At 44.1% G+C, this 19,034-nt stretch overlaps 1 protein-coding gene across 1 annotated transcript in view; it reads right to left on the bottom strand.

Annotated features, from left to right (window-relative positions):
• Window positions 1-18,439, bottom strand: part of LOC118778775 (copine-9-like) — an 81,240-nt gene extending 62,801 nt beyond the window's left edge. The window contains exons 1-3 of the mRNA XM_036530486.1: window positions 18,160-18,439; window positions 9,718-9,758; window positions 1,284-1,330 (exon numbers count right to left, since the gene is read on the bottom strand). Coding sequence (XP_036386379.1) covers window positions 1,284-1,330; window positions 9,718-9,758; window positions 18,160-18,236 — 165 coding nt within the window. The 5' untranslated portion in view covers window positions 18,237-18,439. The remainder of the gene's footprint in view (window positions 1-1,283; window positions 1,331-9,717; window positions 9,759-18,159) is intronic.
• Between the last annotated feature and the right edge of the window lie 595 nt (window positions 18,440-19,034).

The raw sequence follows: 19,034 nt of genomic DNA, 5'->3' as shown, positions 1-19,034 counted from the left end.
GCTCCGCCGGGGTGTCCGCAGACACCAGGCCCCGGTGCAATATACACGCTAGTGGTCCCCCGCCGGAGCCGAATTATGGAACCGGACTGAAGATGGGGCTGAAGTAGGACTCTGGGAGCGGGAGGTATGAGAGAGAGGAGAGAGACAGGCCCCTTTCGGGCTCCCTCTGCCCTGTGAATATTTCATGAGCTCCTACAGAGTGGGAAGCTGCTCTCTGGAGAGATTCTGAAGCCTCGTTCACGCCCTCACACCCCCGGTAGCTGTAGGCCCAGGTCTGTATATTACCATTATTACCAAACATACACACTTCTATTATCAAACATAGATCAGGGGCTCTGGTGTACCACCTGACACGGAGGAAGAGCTACTGTGTAATATTTCATTAAAAGAGGCTCGTTACAGCTCTGATGACCACTTCCTCCCCACCGCTGGTATACGAGACGGTCTGGTTTCTGCTGCTCTGATATTCGACTGCTCTCCACAGGGATATAACGGTGTCTGTAACCCAGAGAGAGAGGCCTTGTGCCTTTCAACAGCATCACAGTGCTTTCTGAATAAACAGTGGAGTATTTCAAAATGGATTAAGGGTCCATTCTTTTATAACTGGGTATCAGACATTCTTTTTGGGGAGCGTGCCTTTCATGACACAAGAAGGGTGGACATTTTTACACAGGGATTCAAAAAGGAGGTTTTTTTTTTAAAAAAAAAGCACTGGGAGTCGTTCAATGGCCAATCAAAATTGTAAATATGTGGATGGATTTATCAAGCATTCATACATAACACTTGCACAGGTCATCAGTATTGTGTGTGCTTTCAATGAACAACCAAGCTCTTCTCCAAGGGTTCAGTTTCAGACGCTCACAGACTTTGCAGATAATATGCTAAATTAATTGAAAGATGCAATTACATGCAGATTTAAATGGAACATGTAGGAGAAGCTGCTGATCATTTGGGTCAGAGGAAGGTGTTAATCAGGGTAATTAAAAATACCTTCATTCTCCAATGCCTTGTAGGGTTTCCGTTTACTGTGCCTCAGCGAGTTTATGAGGAAGACACATTTCAACACTCGGCACTGGAGAATATGCTATATGTGCTACCCGACTGCAAGCACTTTCACTGTACAATGCAAAGATTACTTGTGTAACCAATCATTTCAGCTCTTGCACAGAGCAATGTTATGGCACTTGCTGATTCAGCCTGGTGCCCAATGATGAATACATGATACTACTGCTACTAATAATAATAAAAATAATAATAATAATAATAATAATAATAACACTCACCTCCCTCCACTCCTTTGTCCCGATGGCCTGTACATAGAGCACCACAACTGTGGAGACAGACAGAGAAGAGAGGAAGACATAGTGGGAGAAAAGGATTGAGAGTGAGAGAGAGGGAGAGGGAGAGTGAGAGAGAGAGGGAGAGAGAGAGAGAGAGAGAGAGAGAGAGAGAGAGAGAGAGAAACGGGCAGGAAAACGACAACAGGTACATGGTTTTAGAACTCGAAATGTTACCACAATTATAAACAATAATCTACACAAAACAATGCACAATTTCATTGTTGTCCCTCTCCAAAATCATTTTCTTAATGTGAACATTTATTCAAAATCTCTCTCTCACACTCACACTCTCTCTCTCTCTCTCACACACACACACACACACACACACACACACTCACACTCACACTCATGCACACACACTCTCCCTCTCTCTCTCACACACACACACACACACACACACTCACACTCTCTCTCTCTCTCTCACAGACACACACACACGCACACACTCACACACACACACACACACACACACACTCACACACACACACACACACACACACACACACACACACACTCACACACACACACACACACTCGCACACACACACACACACGCACACACACTCGCACACACACACACACACACACACACACACACACACACACACACACACACACACACACACACACTCGCACACGCACACACACTCACACACACACACACACACACACACACACACACACTCGCACACACACTCACACACACACACACACACTCGCACACACACTCACACACACTCGCACACACACACTCACTCGTCTTTGCCAGTGTCACACAGCCCCTCGTCAGTCCCATGCTGGTGTTGAGTTAATTAGTTTGTTTGTGTAGAGGCACTTCCACTCCCTCCCCTCTGAAACAGATCTGAGCAGGTAGCCGTCCCGCCAGCACGCTGCTGCTCTCTCCTGTCTCCCCATTCCTTCAATCAGTCACCATTGTACAGCACCGGCACGACTCCAGCAGCCTGGGGTACTATCATTTACATAACTGAGTAAGGTAGCAAAACATGCTAATTTCGGCACATAACCTGCCAATTATGTCAGATCGTCACAGTTTTTTCTGTATACTTGCTTTGACACAGATAATTTCATTGGCAATTTTTCCAAAACTCTCCAAAACAAACTACTAAAAAAAAAAAAAAAAAAAAAAGCCACTAACCATACAAGAAAAGTCATACATTTTGTTTCCAGTTGAATGAATACATCTCTCTAAAACAAATGCTTGTACCAAAACAAATATCATTAAATTGCTTCATTCACCATTAATTTGATCACGGAAACAAAAGAAAACAACATTAATAACATTTTAATATGATTTTAACTCACGAAAAAAAGCCATGCTACAAGTGTCATATTTGCTTACTAATGATTGAGGCACTCTAAACTACAAATCAATTAATTAAATTTAGGGAAAAAAAACATTAAATTCACTAATAATTTAATAAAACAAATCATTCCAAGTTGAAGGATTTCATCAGCATCACGGTATATGTCTTCATTCTTCATCCGCTGAAGGAAAAACCTCCCAGCACAGCAGGTCCACCCCTGACATTAACTACTCTATAACTACAGCACAAGCGTGCTGGAATCACACATTATTTCACTCTGAACCAATGCTTAACCCTGCCACGTACTCTAAGACTGAGCCAATCCTAACTCCAAATCCAGCCCTTATCCCACAGCAAGCTGAGCAGACAGTTACATTTCAATCACACTGCGGTTGAAAACTGAGTATTTTTCAGCCATATCACTGACAACTACTACTGTCACTGTTAACATACAAGTGACCAGAGTACTCCATAGATTCACCGAAGTAGTTATGTGTTTTTTTTTTAACAAATCTTATAATGGATGGATGCTTAATACAGGACTTTTGAATTTTAGCACAGCCACTGCATCTTGTATCACTGTCATTAAACACAAACTCATTGAAAATACTAATAACATGAGGCAAATGTAGACTTTACACAGGATTCACTGAGACAACTATCTCCAAATATTGTCCCCCAAAACCAATTTTAATGATGACTTATTAAACTGAATGTTGAATAGTGGAGTGCAGCTGAAGGAAACCTCAGCCATTCCCCAGACTCTGACTGCTGTCCATTTCACTTTCTGTTCTCTGTTGCCACACAGGGAAATGATGCTGCCACATGACAGCGATGCATAAACAACCAGCGGCCCCCCTGCAGCCTCCGCATAAACCATCAGCAAATGAAGACTGGGATTTCAACTTTTTATCACTTAGTTACTGAACACCAGTCAACACATGTACACATCTGCAGATGTTCCATTGCACAAAATGTATTAAAGAGACACACACTCATACACTCACACACACACACACACTCACGCGCTCACACACATGCATGCACACACTCACACGCTCACACACATGCATGCACACACTCACACGCTCACACACACACATGCTCACACACACACACACACACACACACACACACACACACACACACACATGCTCACACACGCGCTCACACACATGCATGCACACACTCACATGCTCACACACATGCACGCACACACACACACACACACACACACACACACTGTCCTACTTTCTTGAGCCAGACTCATGCTGGCCGTTGTGCAGCATCCCCTGAGCTCCAGACCTTATACAGCTTGATAACCTGGTTTAGTATTCTCCAAAAGCAAATTTATGTCTGTAATGTACTCAAGGAAAAAAAACTGTTGCATGCACCTAATAAATGGACATTTTGACAAATGCCAAGTTTGGTTCATTTGAACTTTTCAGTGCTTTTGACAGTTTTTCAGATGGCATTTTCTGTGCGCAAATTAAAAGCAGGAGTACAGTACATTTCTTCTGATAGTTCAGAAAAAAACACCATTTTGCTATTTAACATTGAAGTCTAATTAATTCAAGATTGCACCAGGTTTTGTTACCGTTCAAAGTACATCTCCAAATTAATCTGAAATAAATTATCTGCCAAAAATTCCAATTATAAATTCACTTGGAGCCACAGAACAAATCGGTTGATCCATTTTGGTGGACTGTTAATATTATCACATTTTGCATTCGCAACTAAAAAAATAAAAAATAAAAATAAAAACAATCTCTGGTGTAAGTGCACCACTGCAGCGAAAGGAAGACTTCTGCATGGAAAATATGTAAAGCACATCATTAGCCCTTCAGCTGCATCCGTTTCAGGAACAGCCTGTAAACCCCAGCATAAAGATGGGCTAATGGAGGAGATATATGACGGATGCAAGCAGCAGGAGCTCCGGTAGGGGGGGGGTGCTCTTACTGGGGTCTCACAGGATGAAAGCATTTTAGCATTTTAGCATGTCTTCCTTACCCGAGTCCCCTCCTGTGCTCAAGACCGACACGGGCCCATTAGGAGGGGAGCCATCACAACCGAGCAAAGAAGACCTTAATGACTGGCATCTTCCCCTGACTGCACACTGCAACACCCCCCCCCCCCAGCACAGACAGGGGGAGGGCCACAGCAAAACCAATCAATGTAATGCACCCACCAAGAGGACGCTCCCCGAGAGCTTTCAGAGAATTCTCTCTTCTCCTCATCACAGAAAACAGGACGTGACTACATCAGTTGCCACGGGGATGGATGAGACGTGCCTGCTTTTAGGGACAGTCTGGTAGTGTAGCATAGTGGTTAAGGAGCAGGGCTGGTAACCGAAAGGTTGCCGGTTCAATTCCCAGCTGCGGCACTGCTGCTGTACCCTTGGGCAAGGTACTTAACCCACAGTTGCCTCAGTAAATAGCCAACTGTATAAACGGATAACAGGTAAAAACTGTAACCTATGTAAGTCACACTGGATAACGTCTGCTAAATGACAATGTAATGTAATGAAATATGCCTACAACAAGGACTCTACATACAGCTTCTAATACAAGGAGTTATGTCTTACCTCAGCATCTTAAATACACAAGACAGTGGCAGTAGTGTTGAAACAAATGTATCATGGCTTGGTAGCCTAATAATGAGGCTTTGGTAGTCCAGCACTCTGGACACTGGTCAAGGAGCTCTCTCAAAGAAGGTTCTAGACTGAGAAATTGGGAGACTGATGTGAAAAAATGCTAAAAAGACTGCAGCAGCCTATAGAAAAGTCAATGGGCCAAAGAGGGCCGCTCACACAAATACACATCCTATACTTTTGCCCACTCCAGCCTTCTGCAGGGTTGTAAATTACATTTTGCTCAACCATAAATGAAGCTAATTTAAAAATGTAAGAACATGAAAAAAAGGTGTCCATCACACATCCTGTCTTTCCGGTTCTGACAGCTTTCAGCTCAGTCAGTGTAAATTGCCCACAATTGGTGCACGGCTGACAGTCTTTAGTAGCTGACAGTCTTCAGTGAGTAGCTGTCAGTTATGCAGCTGGAGGGGGAGAGTGGGGACAGCAGCACAGGAGGGTGGGAACGAGGTGGAGACAGCTGAGAAGCAGCTTAGATACCCAGACCCTGGTCAGCACAAGCGCCGGAACTCCTCATGTAAACCTAGCAAGGCTGGCCTGTGAAAACGAGTCTTTTTGCGCATCAATGTGGTGTAGAAGTAAGCACCAGGGCTCATAACCAAAAGGTTGCTGGTTTGATTCCGAGCTGGGGCACCGCTGTTGTACTCTTGGGCAAGGTACTTGACCCATAATAGCTTCAGTGAAATACAGCTGTATGACTGGATAAAACTGTAACCTTTGTTCTGGATAAGTGCATCTGCTAAATGACAGTAATGTAATGTCAATGCTTTTGGAAACCAAGTGCCACCCAGGGTGTCCTATTACCAGGTTACTGATGAAAACCTGCACTTCTATCGCCATGGTTACAGGCCAGCTCATCTTACAGCATGCACCTTTTTTAAAATTTCAAAACACTCAGATTCAAAGGCAGCTGAGCAGAGCCAGTCCGGTGGTTTAGAACAGTGGTTACCATTCTGATATGAACAAATATTCCAATGCTGGTGCATTTTTAGAGGCATGTGATGCAGATTCTTCTGCAGCTGATGTCCCCCATCCAGCTGGCTAAACAGAAGCCCAGGGCGGTGGTGTGGGGGGGGTATGAGTATCGGACAGATGAAAGATCTCTGTCCCCGTGAGTACCGGACTCGCCTTTACGCTTCGCGCCTCTATTTTTTTGATGTCCGGAACACCTCTGACCGGATCGGTATCGCCCCTGGCCGAGAGGCCGACGCGCTAATCCCTCTGATTCAGAGTATCTGATAGGCCAGCCCACTGATCTGAGCCTCTTCTGAAGCGGAGCTGGAGTACCAGCTCTCGTCGGCTTTCAAAGGACCGTCTCTGCTGCTCAGTCAGCCTGGTAAAAGCCCACGCCACTTACTGCAAGCGCACCTCAAACATCCACGGCAGGACAAACACACAGGACAGACTCACATCTTCGGCTATGTCTGTGCCCGTTTCCTCCCACCCAAAGCCCTGTATATTCGCTTCAGTATCTCTTTATTACGGCTTGTCTGGCTTGCTCAGTTTGCATATATTTTTGTGTAGAACTGCGTTCTGTACAATATGGCCCTTGCTGCACATCAAATTGCCCAATAAACACTGACTACATTACCTTATTATCATTCAGCAGACACTCTTATGCAGACCAGCTTAGGTGGGTTACAATTATATAGAGAAACGCAGAAGCCACTATAAAATCTGAGTCACCCTCGTGGAGGAACATTACATTACATCACATTATTGTCATTTAGAAGCTCTTATCCAGAGTGACTTACATAGGTTACAATATTTACATGTTATCCATTAACATAGCTGCATATTTATTGAGGCAGCTGCGTATTTACTGAGGCAATTCTTGCCAAAGGGTACAATAGCATCATCCTAGCAGGGAATGGAACCAGAAAACCTGTGGGTTAGAAGCCCTGCTACCCACCACAACAGCAGACAACTGCACTGATTGATTGATTGTATAGTTGGCTGATTGGACAACCAATCTGTCCAAAAATGGACTCCATACACTTGGATGGCAACTGTTGTGATCTGTATGGATATTTTTACTGAGTGACCTCTATCATCATTCTTTTATTCCATTCAAACCAAATTAATAATTAACTGAAACCTACTATTTGGGGTGATGAATTACACAGATTAAGAATTTAACACAAGCTTCAAGCCTACAACCACTTTGGAAAAAAAATATATATATTTTGCAAATTTACAGCAGAGACTTCACATCAGTAGCCTGAAGAGAGAGTCAATATAAAAGATTACACAAAATGGCATTCGTTCAATTACATTTTCCCAGAGAGACCAGAAAAACCCTCCAGGTATTAAAATTTGACCTTTGTAAAATACCCTGCGACTTAATTAGTTTTAATAAATGCTCACAATTACAATCTCAGTAAAGCCCACCATTGGACACGTCTGTGTCAGCGGTAAAGATTGCTCATGATAACATTAATCAAAGGGAGGCTTAACTGGTCTCCATTTGGAGGTACAGAGTAGGCTAACTTTAATCACTTTAGACCGGTGTTTTTTCAATAAGTGTCATAAATGTGGTCTCTGCTCATTGGCTAAAGTGATCTTCACACCAACTTATTTAGTCCTTTCCAAAAATCAGCCTTCTCTTTCAATGAGTGATTGAGCATCAAACCAAACAGCCAGAGATGGACAGCTGGACAGCAAACCGATGCAATGCAAATAGCAAAAACTAAATAGTAAGTGTTCAGTCTTCTTCTAATATAAATCTTTTTTTTTTTAATCACACAATTTCAATGCCAGTGGTGTTAACACATTTTTCTCATCTTTAACCGTTATTAAAAATGTTGTTTGCACAAGTTAAACAATGCATTCATGGCAAATAAAATGATTCTTCAAAATAAGGCATTCTAGAACTGAAAAATAACAGAGATTCATCTTGACAGCATTAGGCAGGAGGGTACACACACACACGCACACAAATGCACACACAGACATACACACATACACACACACACACACACACACACACACACACACACACACACACACACACACGCACACACACACACACACACACACACACAAACACATGCACACACGTGCACGCGTGCCCATACATACAGGAGGCACAAAACAACCACACAGTAATCCATTTAATGTAATTTGCTTCGCTAGTAAAGGTCAGGTGAACAAGGGTAGACGAGGATGAAACTAAATCCATTTGAAAGTCACCCTTTATTAAAAGTGGGAGAATCCCTGAAAGCATGCAGAGCATCCTCTCTGTCGCACAAAGACTGAGCACAGTGCACAGCAACACAGTGCATCTTCCTAACCTGTGAGGAATTTCACTGCACTCTGAACCAGAACCAGAGAGCTGTGGAGTAATTAAGCAAGCAGAAGCTAAAGGAATAGCACGGGAGACAGAGGTTCGTTAGCTGTGAGTTCCATTCTCCCGGGGCCCCTGCAGTGCCCTCCAGCAGCAGAGAGGGTGGTGTTGCATCAGAGACAGGGGCACGTTACCTCGCACGCACACAGTAAGCCTGGACACATGGCATTTATTACAGTTATTTTTATGTAATGGTAAATGTTCACTGTTCATTTTAGCTAAAACAGAGCTTAAATGTTTTACCAAAACCCAAAGTAACACAGGTCCAGAAACATTTAATAAATTTGACATTTTAGTGCAATCATAAATGATGCAAATTCATGCCACCCTTGGTACTGGTTTTTCAGAGAACACTGCACACTCCAGTCCTCCAATCTCTCCCTCAGACACACTGCAATCTCTCCCTCAGACACACTGCAATCTCTCCCTCATACACACCACAATCTGCCAAAGGAAAAGAAAAAGGCCTCTTCAGATATTCATGAGAACAGCTTTTCTCCCCAGCAGTGACCCCTCTTTAAGCACACACCTCACAATACTAAGGTTTATTTTGCCTTACGAGAATTTGAATTTACTCAACACACTGTCTGTGTGCAAAACTTTCCATATAATCTGAAAGGCCTTTGAGAGGGAACTGCTACCACTCGAAGCCCCTACCTGGGGAGATTCAGTGCAGCCCCACTACACACCCCAAGACCCACTACTCATCAGCTGGTGTGGCAAGAAGGAATTCAGCCAATTAAATCCGGGAGATGATCAGGTGGGCAAATTCAGAGAGTCAGAATTGGTGTTTAGCCAGGAAACCACCCTTGCTATTAACAAGGACCGAGGCGGGGTCTTTAATGATCACACAGGACTCGGGTTTAAGGTTTCACCTCACATCCTTTCACATTCTCACATGGGAGCTTAGAAACACAGAATTTGAAACTTATACTGAAGAAGAATCACATCGGTATCCTTCTAAGCTGAAAACACTGGGCGACTGTTATGGCATAAGAAACTACTGTAAATTAGTTATAGCCTCTTATGACACCATTTCGGTTCCGTATCACATACCAGGATCTGACTTAGAGAAGGTGTCCATGTCCAGCAGGTTCCTATGGAAACAAGAGAAAGGAAAGTAAGGACACACGCTACAGATAAAACACATTTACCTAACTGATCTCAGTTCAGTACTGTGCCCAAACCATGGTTAGATATTCATCTTTTCTTTTTTTTATCTGAATCATCTTACTATCATCTCACACAAGAATTAATCATGCAAAACTGAGACTGATTAAATAAAGAAGCAAAATCAAAAACAGCATCTTATCTAAATGCAGTACAATTTTAACATTAAAATGGAGCATGTCCGCACCAGTGCCTTCTTATTCAAAACTTATGAAGATACTGTCATAAGAGTTACACAGGAAAATCTTCAATAGGGTGCAATATTGTTTTGAGCAGAAACTTATGGAAGAATTCTTTTGTTATGAAAATGAGTAAATGGATAATGTTTTACATCATTAGCGTGTGATAATTCTGTGATGGGATCCAGAGATTTTGAAGAGGGTAATTGTCAGCTTTACTTCAAAGACAAAGCAAACATGAATCAGCTAAAAAGGGGGAACATTTGCTTCATCACTTTTATCATCACTGTCATTATCATCATCACCTTCACAGCCTGCAGGAGACATTTTTAAACGCTGAAAATGTGCAAAAAAATAAATAAATAAATAAAAAAACAACAACAAAAAAGTACTGAAGAAAATGGTTGGCTAGGATATTAGCATATAATTTTCATAATATGTTAGCATATAATGTTGTATTGGATCCCCAGTGTGGGGAATGCTAGTCACAACACAAAGAAGGAGGGGGTACCCTGAGTGCTAGTCTCGAGTAAGCCCCCCCCCCCCCCCCATCCACATTAATACATCACTTTATGACTTATACAGAACCAATCCTGAAAATGAGGAACACTAGTGACAGCTTAAACAAAATTTAAACCAAATCACACCAGAGGCAATTCATTACAATAGGAATCATTTAGTTTATCACTGACGTTAGGCTCAAGATAGTTTTTATGCATTCATTAGCAATACAGAGTAAACATGAATTAATTGCTGTCAAGCTCACAGAACTTAAATCAATAAATGTGTTTTCTTTTCCACTGAAAAAAGACTAGCAAACATTTACATTATTGCTCTCAGCAACAAAAAAATGCACAGAACAAGTAATCTTTTATGTAAATATTAAAAGAGAAATTAATAACCAAGGCAATACGGAAACCCCTAACAAAGTTAACAAAGTTCTTTCAGCAGCAAACTATGATGCTGAGTGAGAGGGTATTAAGCATGGAGTACCCCTATACTGGACAGAGTAGGAACGCTGCCACATAGCATGTGGCAAAGAATTAGAGTAGTTTGTTTTTTTTTTTGCTGGGGGGGGGGGGGGGGGGGGGGGCTATGTGGTATTACCTACAGGTGAAATATTGTAGGTTTTGGGAGGGGGGGGACTAAGGGGAGATCACCTGTCTTATGAAAAATTACTATGTAAAGCAATGCAGTGATCGGTAATAAAAACAGAGCCCACAAATGCTCACATATATTTAAGGTTCAATCTTAGGCATTTTTGTAAACAATGTGTGGACGCTGTTTTTACTACCGACCTTACGTTTCTCTGTGACCGGCGCCTGTTAAAAGACACCGTCGGATGTGCGCGCTCTACAGTTTTTACTAAGCAATGGAACGATGCGAGCTTTCCTGGCGACACAGTGAAACAGCCAAGACCGACGAGGCTGCGCAGCAATGCAATGCTTCAGCCTGCAGCCGAAGCTGTTACACGTGGCAACGCTTTCGGTCACCGCTACCTCCAGGAACAGAGCTAAGTCCTGCTGTCTTTATTCACAACATTAAGCTCTGAAATAAGGCAGCGCTTTGCACAGCCGCGGGGAGAGATATCGGGTAAACGGGACCCCGCACACATAGGGAACAGCATATTATATGTGCAAACATTTAAACGACCCTCCCAGCAAAGATAGACCGGAGAGCCAGAGCCTCCGCCATGCTCAGCTAGCCTAATAGGATCTCCCTTCCTCATTTGGGCAGGCAGTCGGTCTTATATAAGGCAGCGAGCACACTCTCCTATTGAGAGTCCCCCGACGGTGGCTTGCATCTCAAAAGACTGAATAAGCGAGCAATCAATTTCACATCAGTTCTGCCTGGTTTGGCTCAGAGCTACAGGAAGGGACGCGTCTGTGGGCCTACTGCATAACCCCCAAAAAGGAAAAAAGAACCAGCTCTGCACCGTCAGCGTGGTTTTGGCGGAATTGATAAGTGAACCTGTCCCACGTTCTCCGCAGACGGGCGGTGGGAGCGCCGGGTTCCTTCGAGAGGCGTGACGTCGTGGCAACCTCGCACCTTATTCCTTCTGCCAGCTGCCCCTCTCTCCTCTAATCCCAGTCACCAAACGCAGTCACTCCTCCCCATACCCCCCCCCGCTGGGGTCGTATCGACATCCTCCAGGAAATCCAGCACTGGGTTCAGATCATTATTTACAGGTTTGCTCTGAACCTCTTAGCTCTGAATTTGGAAAAAAAAAAACCATATCATAGAAAGGGTGACCATACTCCTGCCAAAATGTTAATCATTAATTAATGGTTTTTACCCCTGACGCTGGGATCAGGAAGTCAGTAAATTTAGTACAACTTACCATGGCATCTTCCACACTCGGGCAAAATGCTACAGCATGAAGAGAGCAATCCTATAATAAGCTTGCACACCACCAACACTTTTCACACTACAAGTCCCAGAGTGCAAAAGCAAAAACAAAATGGAGGACAGGAAGATCCCCACCGGTGTCATCAATGTCACTATTCCTAACATAAGCCAACGGTGCTGGCCCCAGTCACTGTCAGCTGATGACACAGTCAAGCCTAGATGTCAGCCGACATCAGAACAAGTGCATTTACAGTCTGAGCCACTCGGGAGCCCCTTGCCCAAACCTTCCAAACCCGGAGCCTGTAAATGACAGCTTAAACAGCTCCTAAGGCTCCCGCTGTGTGCCACCTGCAAAAACGCACTAACCTCAGCTGTGGATGTTCATCACGGTGGAATGAGAGGTTTAGGAATGCAAACACCCCTGGAGAGATCCTGCAGAGTCTCTCGAGCGTCAGCCCGGCACGCGGGATCTGAAGTGACGGCTATCTCCGTGTGATCTGCGTCGCGAGCTGTTTGCATGGACGGCGAGGCGTGTGATGAGCGCCTGAGCGCGAGCGGGGAAAATCGAAATGACTGACATGGGAGTTCGGAGGGCCGTAAACGGCAGCGGAACTGACAGACACCTGTTCTGTGGAGCCGAATGTGGACAGGCTCTGCGGGGGTCCTGACCTTCATCACAGCCTCAAACGGCTGAATCTCCAGCCAATGGCAGCAATACAAACAACTTCAGACAACATGTCTTGCACTAATGTATTGAGAGACTCTGCCGTGTTCAGATAAGCCTAGCAGGCCACCTGTAATACTGGTGCTATGCTCCTGTTATGTCTGTGTGGATAATGCTTGTGTACTGCTTATGTAATGCTCATTTTGGCAATGCTTGTGTAATGTTTGTGTTGGTACTGCTTATGTCATGCTTGTGTAATGCTCGTGTTAGTAATGCTTGTGTAATGCTTATGTAATGCTTGTGTTGGTAATGCTTGTGCAATAGTGTTGGTAATGCTGATGTAATGTTTGTGTTGGTAATGCCTGAGTGATGCTTGTGTTATGTTTCTGCTTGTAATGCTTGCGTTATGAATGCTGCTGGCACCTGCCTGTGCAACCCACTTGTAACAGCTTCCAGAACTTAAGTTCCCTGGCTTGCAGTTTGTTCGCAGTTTTTAGGACATGGTTTGGGTCAGGCACGGTGTGGTCCAGCGTGGCTCCGTCTCTTGACGACATGCTCAATTTTTCACGTCTCTGCTTTCCGCTTCCTGTCTTGGGCGCCGAGGCTGGATCCGACGTGTCTCTTCACTCCGCCCCCGGTGGACACCCTGCTGCCTCGGACCAGCATTGGGGGAATTCACCTGACCCCAATCTGTCAGCTCGTCACTTCTCTTAAAACTGGCCCCTCTCTGTGGACCCCACCAGTCAGGCAAGGTTAGCCACCGCGGGTCTCGGTCCGCTGTAAATAAAACGTATCGCCGCTCCCTACTTCGAGAGCCTTTTTCACCTCTCTCACCTCACTCTTTTCTGTTTTTTTTTTTTGTTTCTCCTCAGAAGAAAGGAATAATCATCTTAACTCCCACACGTCGCTGGATGTAGAGGCTGACGCCTCTCTCTGAAGGCTGGGTGGCAGCTGAGAGATGACAGCAGCAACAGAGAAGTGGGGATGATATTCAAGTCGGCAGCCGAACAACCTGCTCAATATCGGCAGAATACGGCGAGTCTTTCGGAATGCACAATTAGGGGTTCCTGGGTCTGTGAGCTTTCTTTTTTTTTTTTCTTTTTTCAAACAGAGAAAATCTCCAGTGGAGCTCTCTTAAAATAACCTCTTTAAAAGGCACTTAAAATAATTCTGGACCGCAGAATATGCAAATAAAATGCCTCTCCAGGGAGATGCGGTACCCAGGAGGCTGGAGAAGCTCGGTTCCAGGAGGCCATAATCACAGGGTGCATGTGGCTGCGTGCTTTAATGAGGCCTGCCTTGTCTTTACCTGAGCAGAAAATTAGTCCCGCTGAAAAGCTCCCGTCTCCCTCGGTCTCTGACACCCGTTCCCATCGCTGTGACATGGGCACGTCTTTGCGGTTTATCTCAGAAAGGCAATGAAGGGAAATTTTATTCACCGTTTGTCCCGTTGTAAACAAACGCGCAACAGAAATTAGGCAGAGCTGCTGCTGGCGGAGCTCTCAGGCCGATCAGTGTCAATTACGTTCTACAAGACTGAGATAATCAAGACCACGCATATGACAGGCGGGGGGTTCTGCTCTGATCCTTTGTGCACAGTGCATTGTGGGAAGGACCTTCCTGTCTTCCAGAAAAAAAAAACTGAACACATACAGACACAAAAATCATAGCATTTATACCACACAGCTTCCCGTACCTAAGATTTTGCCAAAAAATGTATTTCAAAATATCCCACAAAAAGAGTATTTTACAGTATGTGCAAATAGACCATATGGGGAACTCTTGTTGTTGTGGTGCCTGTTTGTTCAGGAAATCCTGACCAAAGCAGCAGCCTCTGTGTCTGTTAGGGTCCACTTGACCTCAACAAATGAGACGAGAAGCAGATTTTTTTTTTTGTTTGTTTTGTTTTTGCCGCTTGCAGCTCTTACAGTGACAAGCACCTGACTGCAAAAGACTGCACACTAAACCAAATCTGAGGGGCTTTTTCAGTAAACCGTGAGATTCGACACTCCCTAACAGTGCAGGCTGCAGCTCACTGGGTGTGCTCTGAAAATCACTAATCCGTTCTCCACCAGGGGCCTTGAAGAGGCTGGCTCTGCTCCGAACACTCCGCTGCCCCTGCTCTCTGAGAGCCTGTTGTGCCTCTGCTCCCGGCCAGCATGTTCAGGTGTGTTTACAGGTGTGTGAAGTTTGGATTGTACAGCCTGTGTCTGGGAGAGAATGAGAGGGTGAATGAGAGAAAGACAGAGAGAGAGAGAGAGAGAGAGAGAGAGAAGGGGGTACAAACTGTTTTTCTGTGCAGTTCCAATCATCTATTGAGAAGGAAAAAAATCTTTTCTACGTATGCAACACACCGCTTTGATTAAATGTACCTGGCCACTCGTACCATTACAAATGGTGAAACAAAGGACCCCCCGAAACATGTGTCCAACATATCTACATGCCAGCATGGAAACCTTTCCAGAAGGAACCACACTCTATACACTCTGACCACACGCTACACGTTACACATACCGTATGTGTCAGACACGGGCACAGTTTTAGGTTATTCCCTGGTTTTGTTGTACATGTTTTGAGGTACAACTGACTGCCAAGAAGATTTGACTCGAGTGCACACAATTACTCCATCGGTATGACGCTGTGTGTAGTCACCTCAGATGGTTACCTTCAGTCTAGGGGGGGTCCCCTCTAGTCAACAAGCTGAGACTGTTGCTCAAATGTAAAGACGAAAACACTGATGAGTACTGCATTAAAAAACAATAAGCTTTCCTCATAGATTACTTCCTGTTGCATACCAACAGTTCCTGGGCAAAACGAGTAATGAACTCCTTTTGAAAGTTAAAAAGGAGAGAAGTCAGGCACCTTGGAATTATCTCTGTCGGGCATAAATATTTTATAAGCCATCTAATAAATTTTATAAGCTCTCTAAAAACATTGACGCAGCAGAGCAATACAACTGAGCAACAACTTAACCTCACGCGTCCCACATATGTTTAATAATCCTTCTCTGAGACGCACAGCTGAAACAATACACAGCGGCGGCAATTAATTGGATTTCAGTTAACTGTTATCAGGCGTCTGCAGCAACTTCAGCAGGGAGGCCGGCCGGATCGTAAATTCTCCCATCACGATTCGCTGAAAACGCCAGGCACATGCCTCTAACGAGATGCAGCCAATCGTCTGCCAGAGCAGGCTTTTTCAAAGACGGCATCAGTACCTGGCATTGGGGCATCAATCAGTTTTAGGGACAAATTGCAATCAATCGCTTTCAGGATCTGAACTGGACATGAATATGTTCTGTAGAGCAAAAAAGGGCCAAATTTTTTAAAAGTCTTATGGAGGTAAAGCCACACATTCACCATCTGGTAAGTGGGTCAGGAATACGACTAGTTCCGTTGCATTTGTGTTGTGTAAAAAAATTATGCACAGCTTTAGAGGTCCAGTATAATAGTGGTGCTGACACAATTTTCTGAATGCTGCAGGTCACAACACACACACACCTTTACTGTGAATAAATTCCACTAGAAATTTCTAGAATTCCTGTTCAGACTCTGCATTTTCACTGTGCATAATGCCACAACTTCAAAGCCAGAGGAACAGCATGTCCACAATCAATGTCCTTGTGAGTATATCAAAAAACATTAAAAGCGAGTGCACACCCAGATTTGAGAAAGCTGCCAGCTTACATAAATTCATACATATCAGACTGTGAGTCACAAGTAGCAGTGTGATTCCAACCCACTTGACCTCACTGGAAAACACTGCTTCATGTTTGGGTGTGACATAAGCATGCACAGAAATATAAACTGTGGCAGATTCAAAGCCAGGGGAAATTCTGCTGTGAACGTATTTTTCTGTTATTTATTTATCTTTAAGACTGCTCATTCTCAATGTCTATAAATGTGTCTGAGGTGAACAATTTGCAAAGGCTCAGCTCATAATGGGCCTAGCTCTTTCACATCATGCCTCTCACCCATGGAATTAGACCTAAATGTATATGTATGTATATATACATATAGTATGGATAGATAAACTAAAGAAAATCAGTGTGTTTGATTCACGGGTAATGGCGTCTATAATTTAAACAGTCTGCACTTCGATAATTGGAAAAAAAATCATGCTTGGTATGGAAATGCAGTCTGTCTTGATGTCGTTTTTAACAGAAAAAAAATGTGTCGAGTCGTCCAAGGTATGCTCACTTTTTTCTGCAACTTATGAACTAACAAGCAAGCAGATCGATTTGCGTCACCAAGTATTTCATAACCAGGTAGTAAACAGTGGAATCATCTTCGCGATTCGTGACGGCAGACAGTATTGTTTCTCCAGGCAGTCGGAGCAGATTCAGCCTGTTCCGAGGTAGCTCACCTGTGCACCACAAGAGACTGTCATTATGTGCACTCTTATATTTAAATTCAGGCTAAAGCCAACACGGAACCCTCAACCCTATCCTGTTTAGATTTAACATGATATCAGGGCCAAAAAATAACTGTTGAAATTCCCTTGCCATTAACAGCGACAGTAGTGCCTTGAACAAGTAAACTTTCCTCCTGCAAAAACAAAAAACGCGTAATCTGCGAACCATGGGCTAACACACCTAGTTCGCACAGAGAAAATCAGTTTCGCCCACACCTTCCCTCTCCGCCTCCACTTCGCCCATATTTAAAACTGTTGCAAGACCCCGTGTTGCGCTCGGCTTTTGCCTACCTGCTGCCCTAACGCTACGCTGCAATCGTGTGTGATCTCCAACTTGTCATGTATGAAATGTGCATGTCGACTCACACACATTGACAGGACCTTCTCACTGCCCAGCCACCACGTGTGCATGCCACGCAAACGGTTGTTAATTGTACGAAAACACGAAATCACCCTTCATCTACATTAAAACATCGAATACAGCGTTTGAATGCCAGACACGACTTATATTAGATCGGCATGCACACGGATGTCACTTGTAGCTTTATGGTTTAAAAAAATCGCTGGCTGTGTACAAAGTCCGTTTCCAGAAAACTGGTCTTCCAAGTTCGCATCTCTCGGCATTTTAGAAACGCTGGCTTACATTTGCAGTTTAGGGTCCTTAATATGGTAAATACATACTGGACACGCGATAAGAACAACACAGTAAAGTCCCGTGCTTACCTGCAGGAGACGGTAACTTCAATCTTTGTTGCAGGTACGTTGGAGTGGAGCGGATCGAAGTCTCCTATTGTCGCCATCCTTGGGCTTTTCAGTTAATTTCTATTATTTCTTAAGTTCCAACCACTTAGCCTAATTTAGGTGCGTCCAGAACGATAAGAAAACAAATGACAATTCAGTGGGAAAGCCCACGCGTCTTGGCGGAGTTATAACGAAGCCGATACCTGTGGGTGAAGCAAGCCCGTCCGAGACGATCCACGCACAGCGCTGCGCGTCGGTGGATGCGGCTTATTTCCTCATCGCTGCTGTGAGAAGCGAGCGTCGCTCTGGAGCGCTAACCGGAGTCTTTTCTCCGCCAGCAGGTGGCGTTACCGCCTCAGTTGGATATTCTCAAGAAAGATGCGCACATTGCAAGAGGTGTCAATAAAAGCTACAGAGGGAGAGGACACTCGTTCGTCCTGAACCACAGTAAAGTCCAGAGATGTTCTGACTGGATAAAGACAGACGGTGATGGTACTTTCCGAAGAGAAACGACAGGAAAGACGGGATAAAACTTGCTTAGACGGAATGTAACAATCTTTGCACATTCATCATATAATTCCTTCACGTTTTGCGCAGTTTACATTTCTAATGAACAGACACCATTTTTTTACAATTTCTACTTTTATTCTGAATTCTCACTCTACAACTCTATCAAACGTTCTCCACCAACAAGCGACTCATCCCTGACAACAGTGAAGTGAATTTTAAACGAAGAATCAATAAAATTACGGTATTTAAAACCCATTGACTGTACAACGAAAAAAAAAACATGTCACTCTTTACACAGAACGTCAATGAAGGGGCAGTGAGTGCAACGTGGTATTTCAGTATTAAGA

This window comes from Megalops cyprinoides, chromosome 6, assembly GCF_013368585.1.
Source record: "Megalops cyprinoides isolate fMegCyp1 chromosome 6, fMegCyp1.pri, whole genome shotgun sequence".
NCBI classification, from domain to species: Eukaryota; Metazoa; Chordata; class Actinopteri; order Elopiformes; family Megalopidae; genus Megalops; species Megalops cyprinoides.
This window is presented reverse-complemented; position numbering and strand designations above follow the sequence as displayed.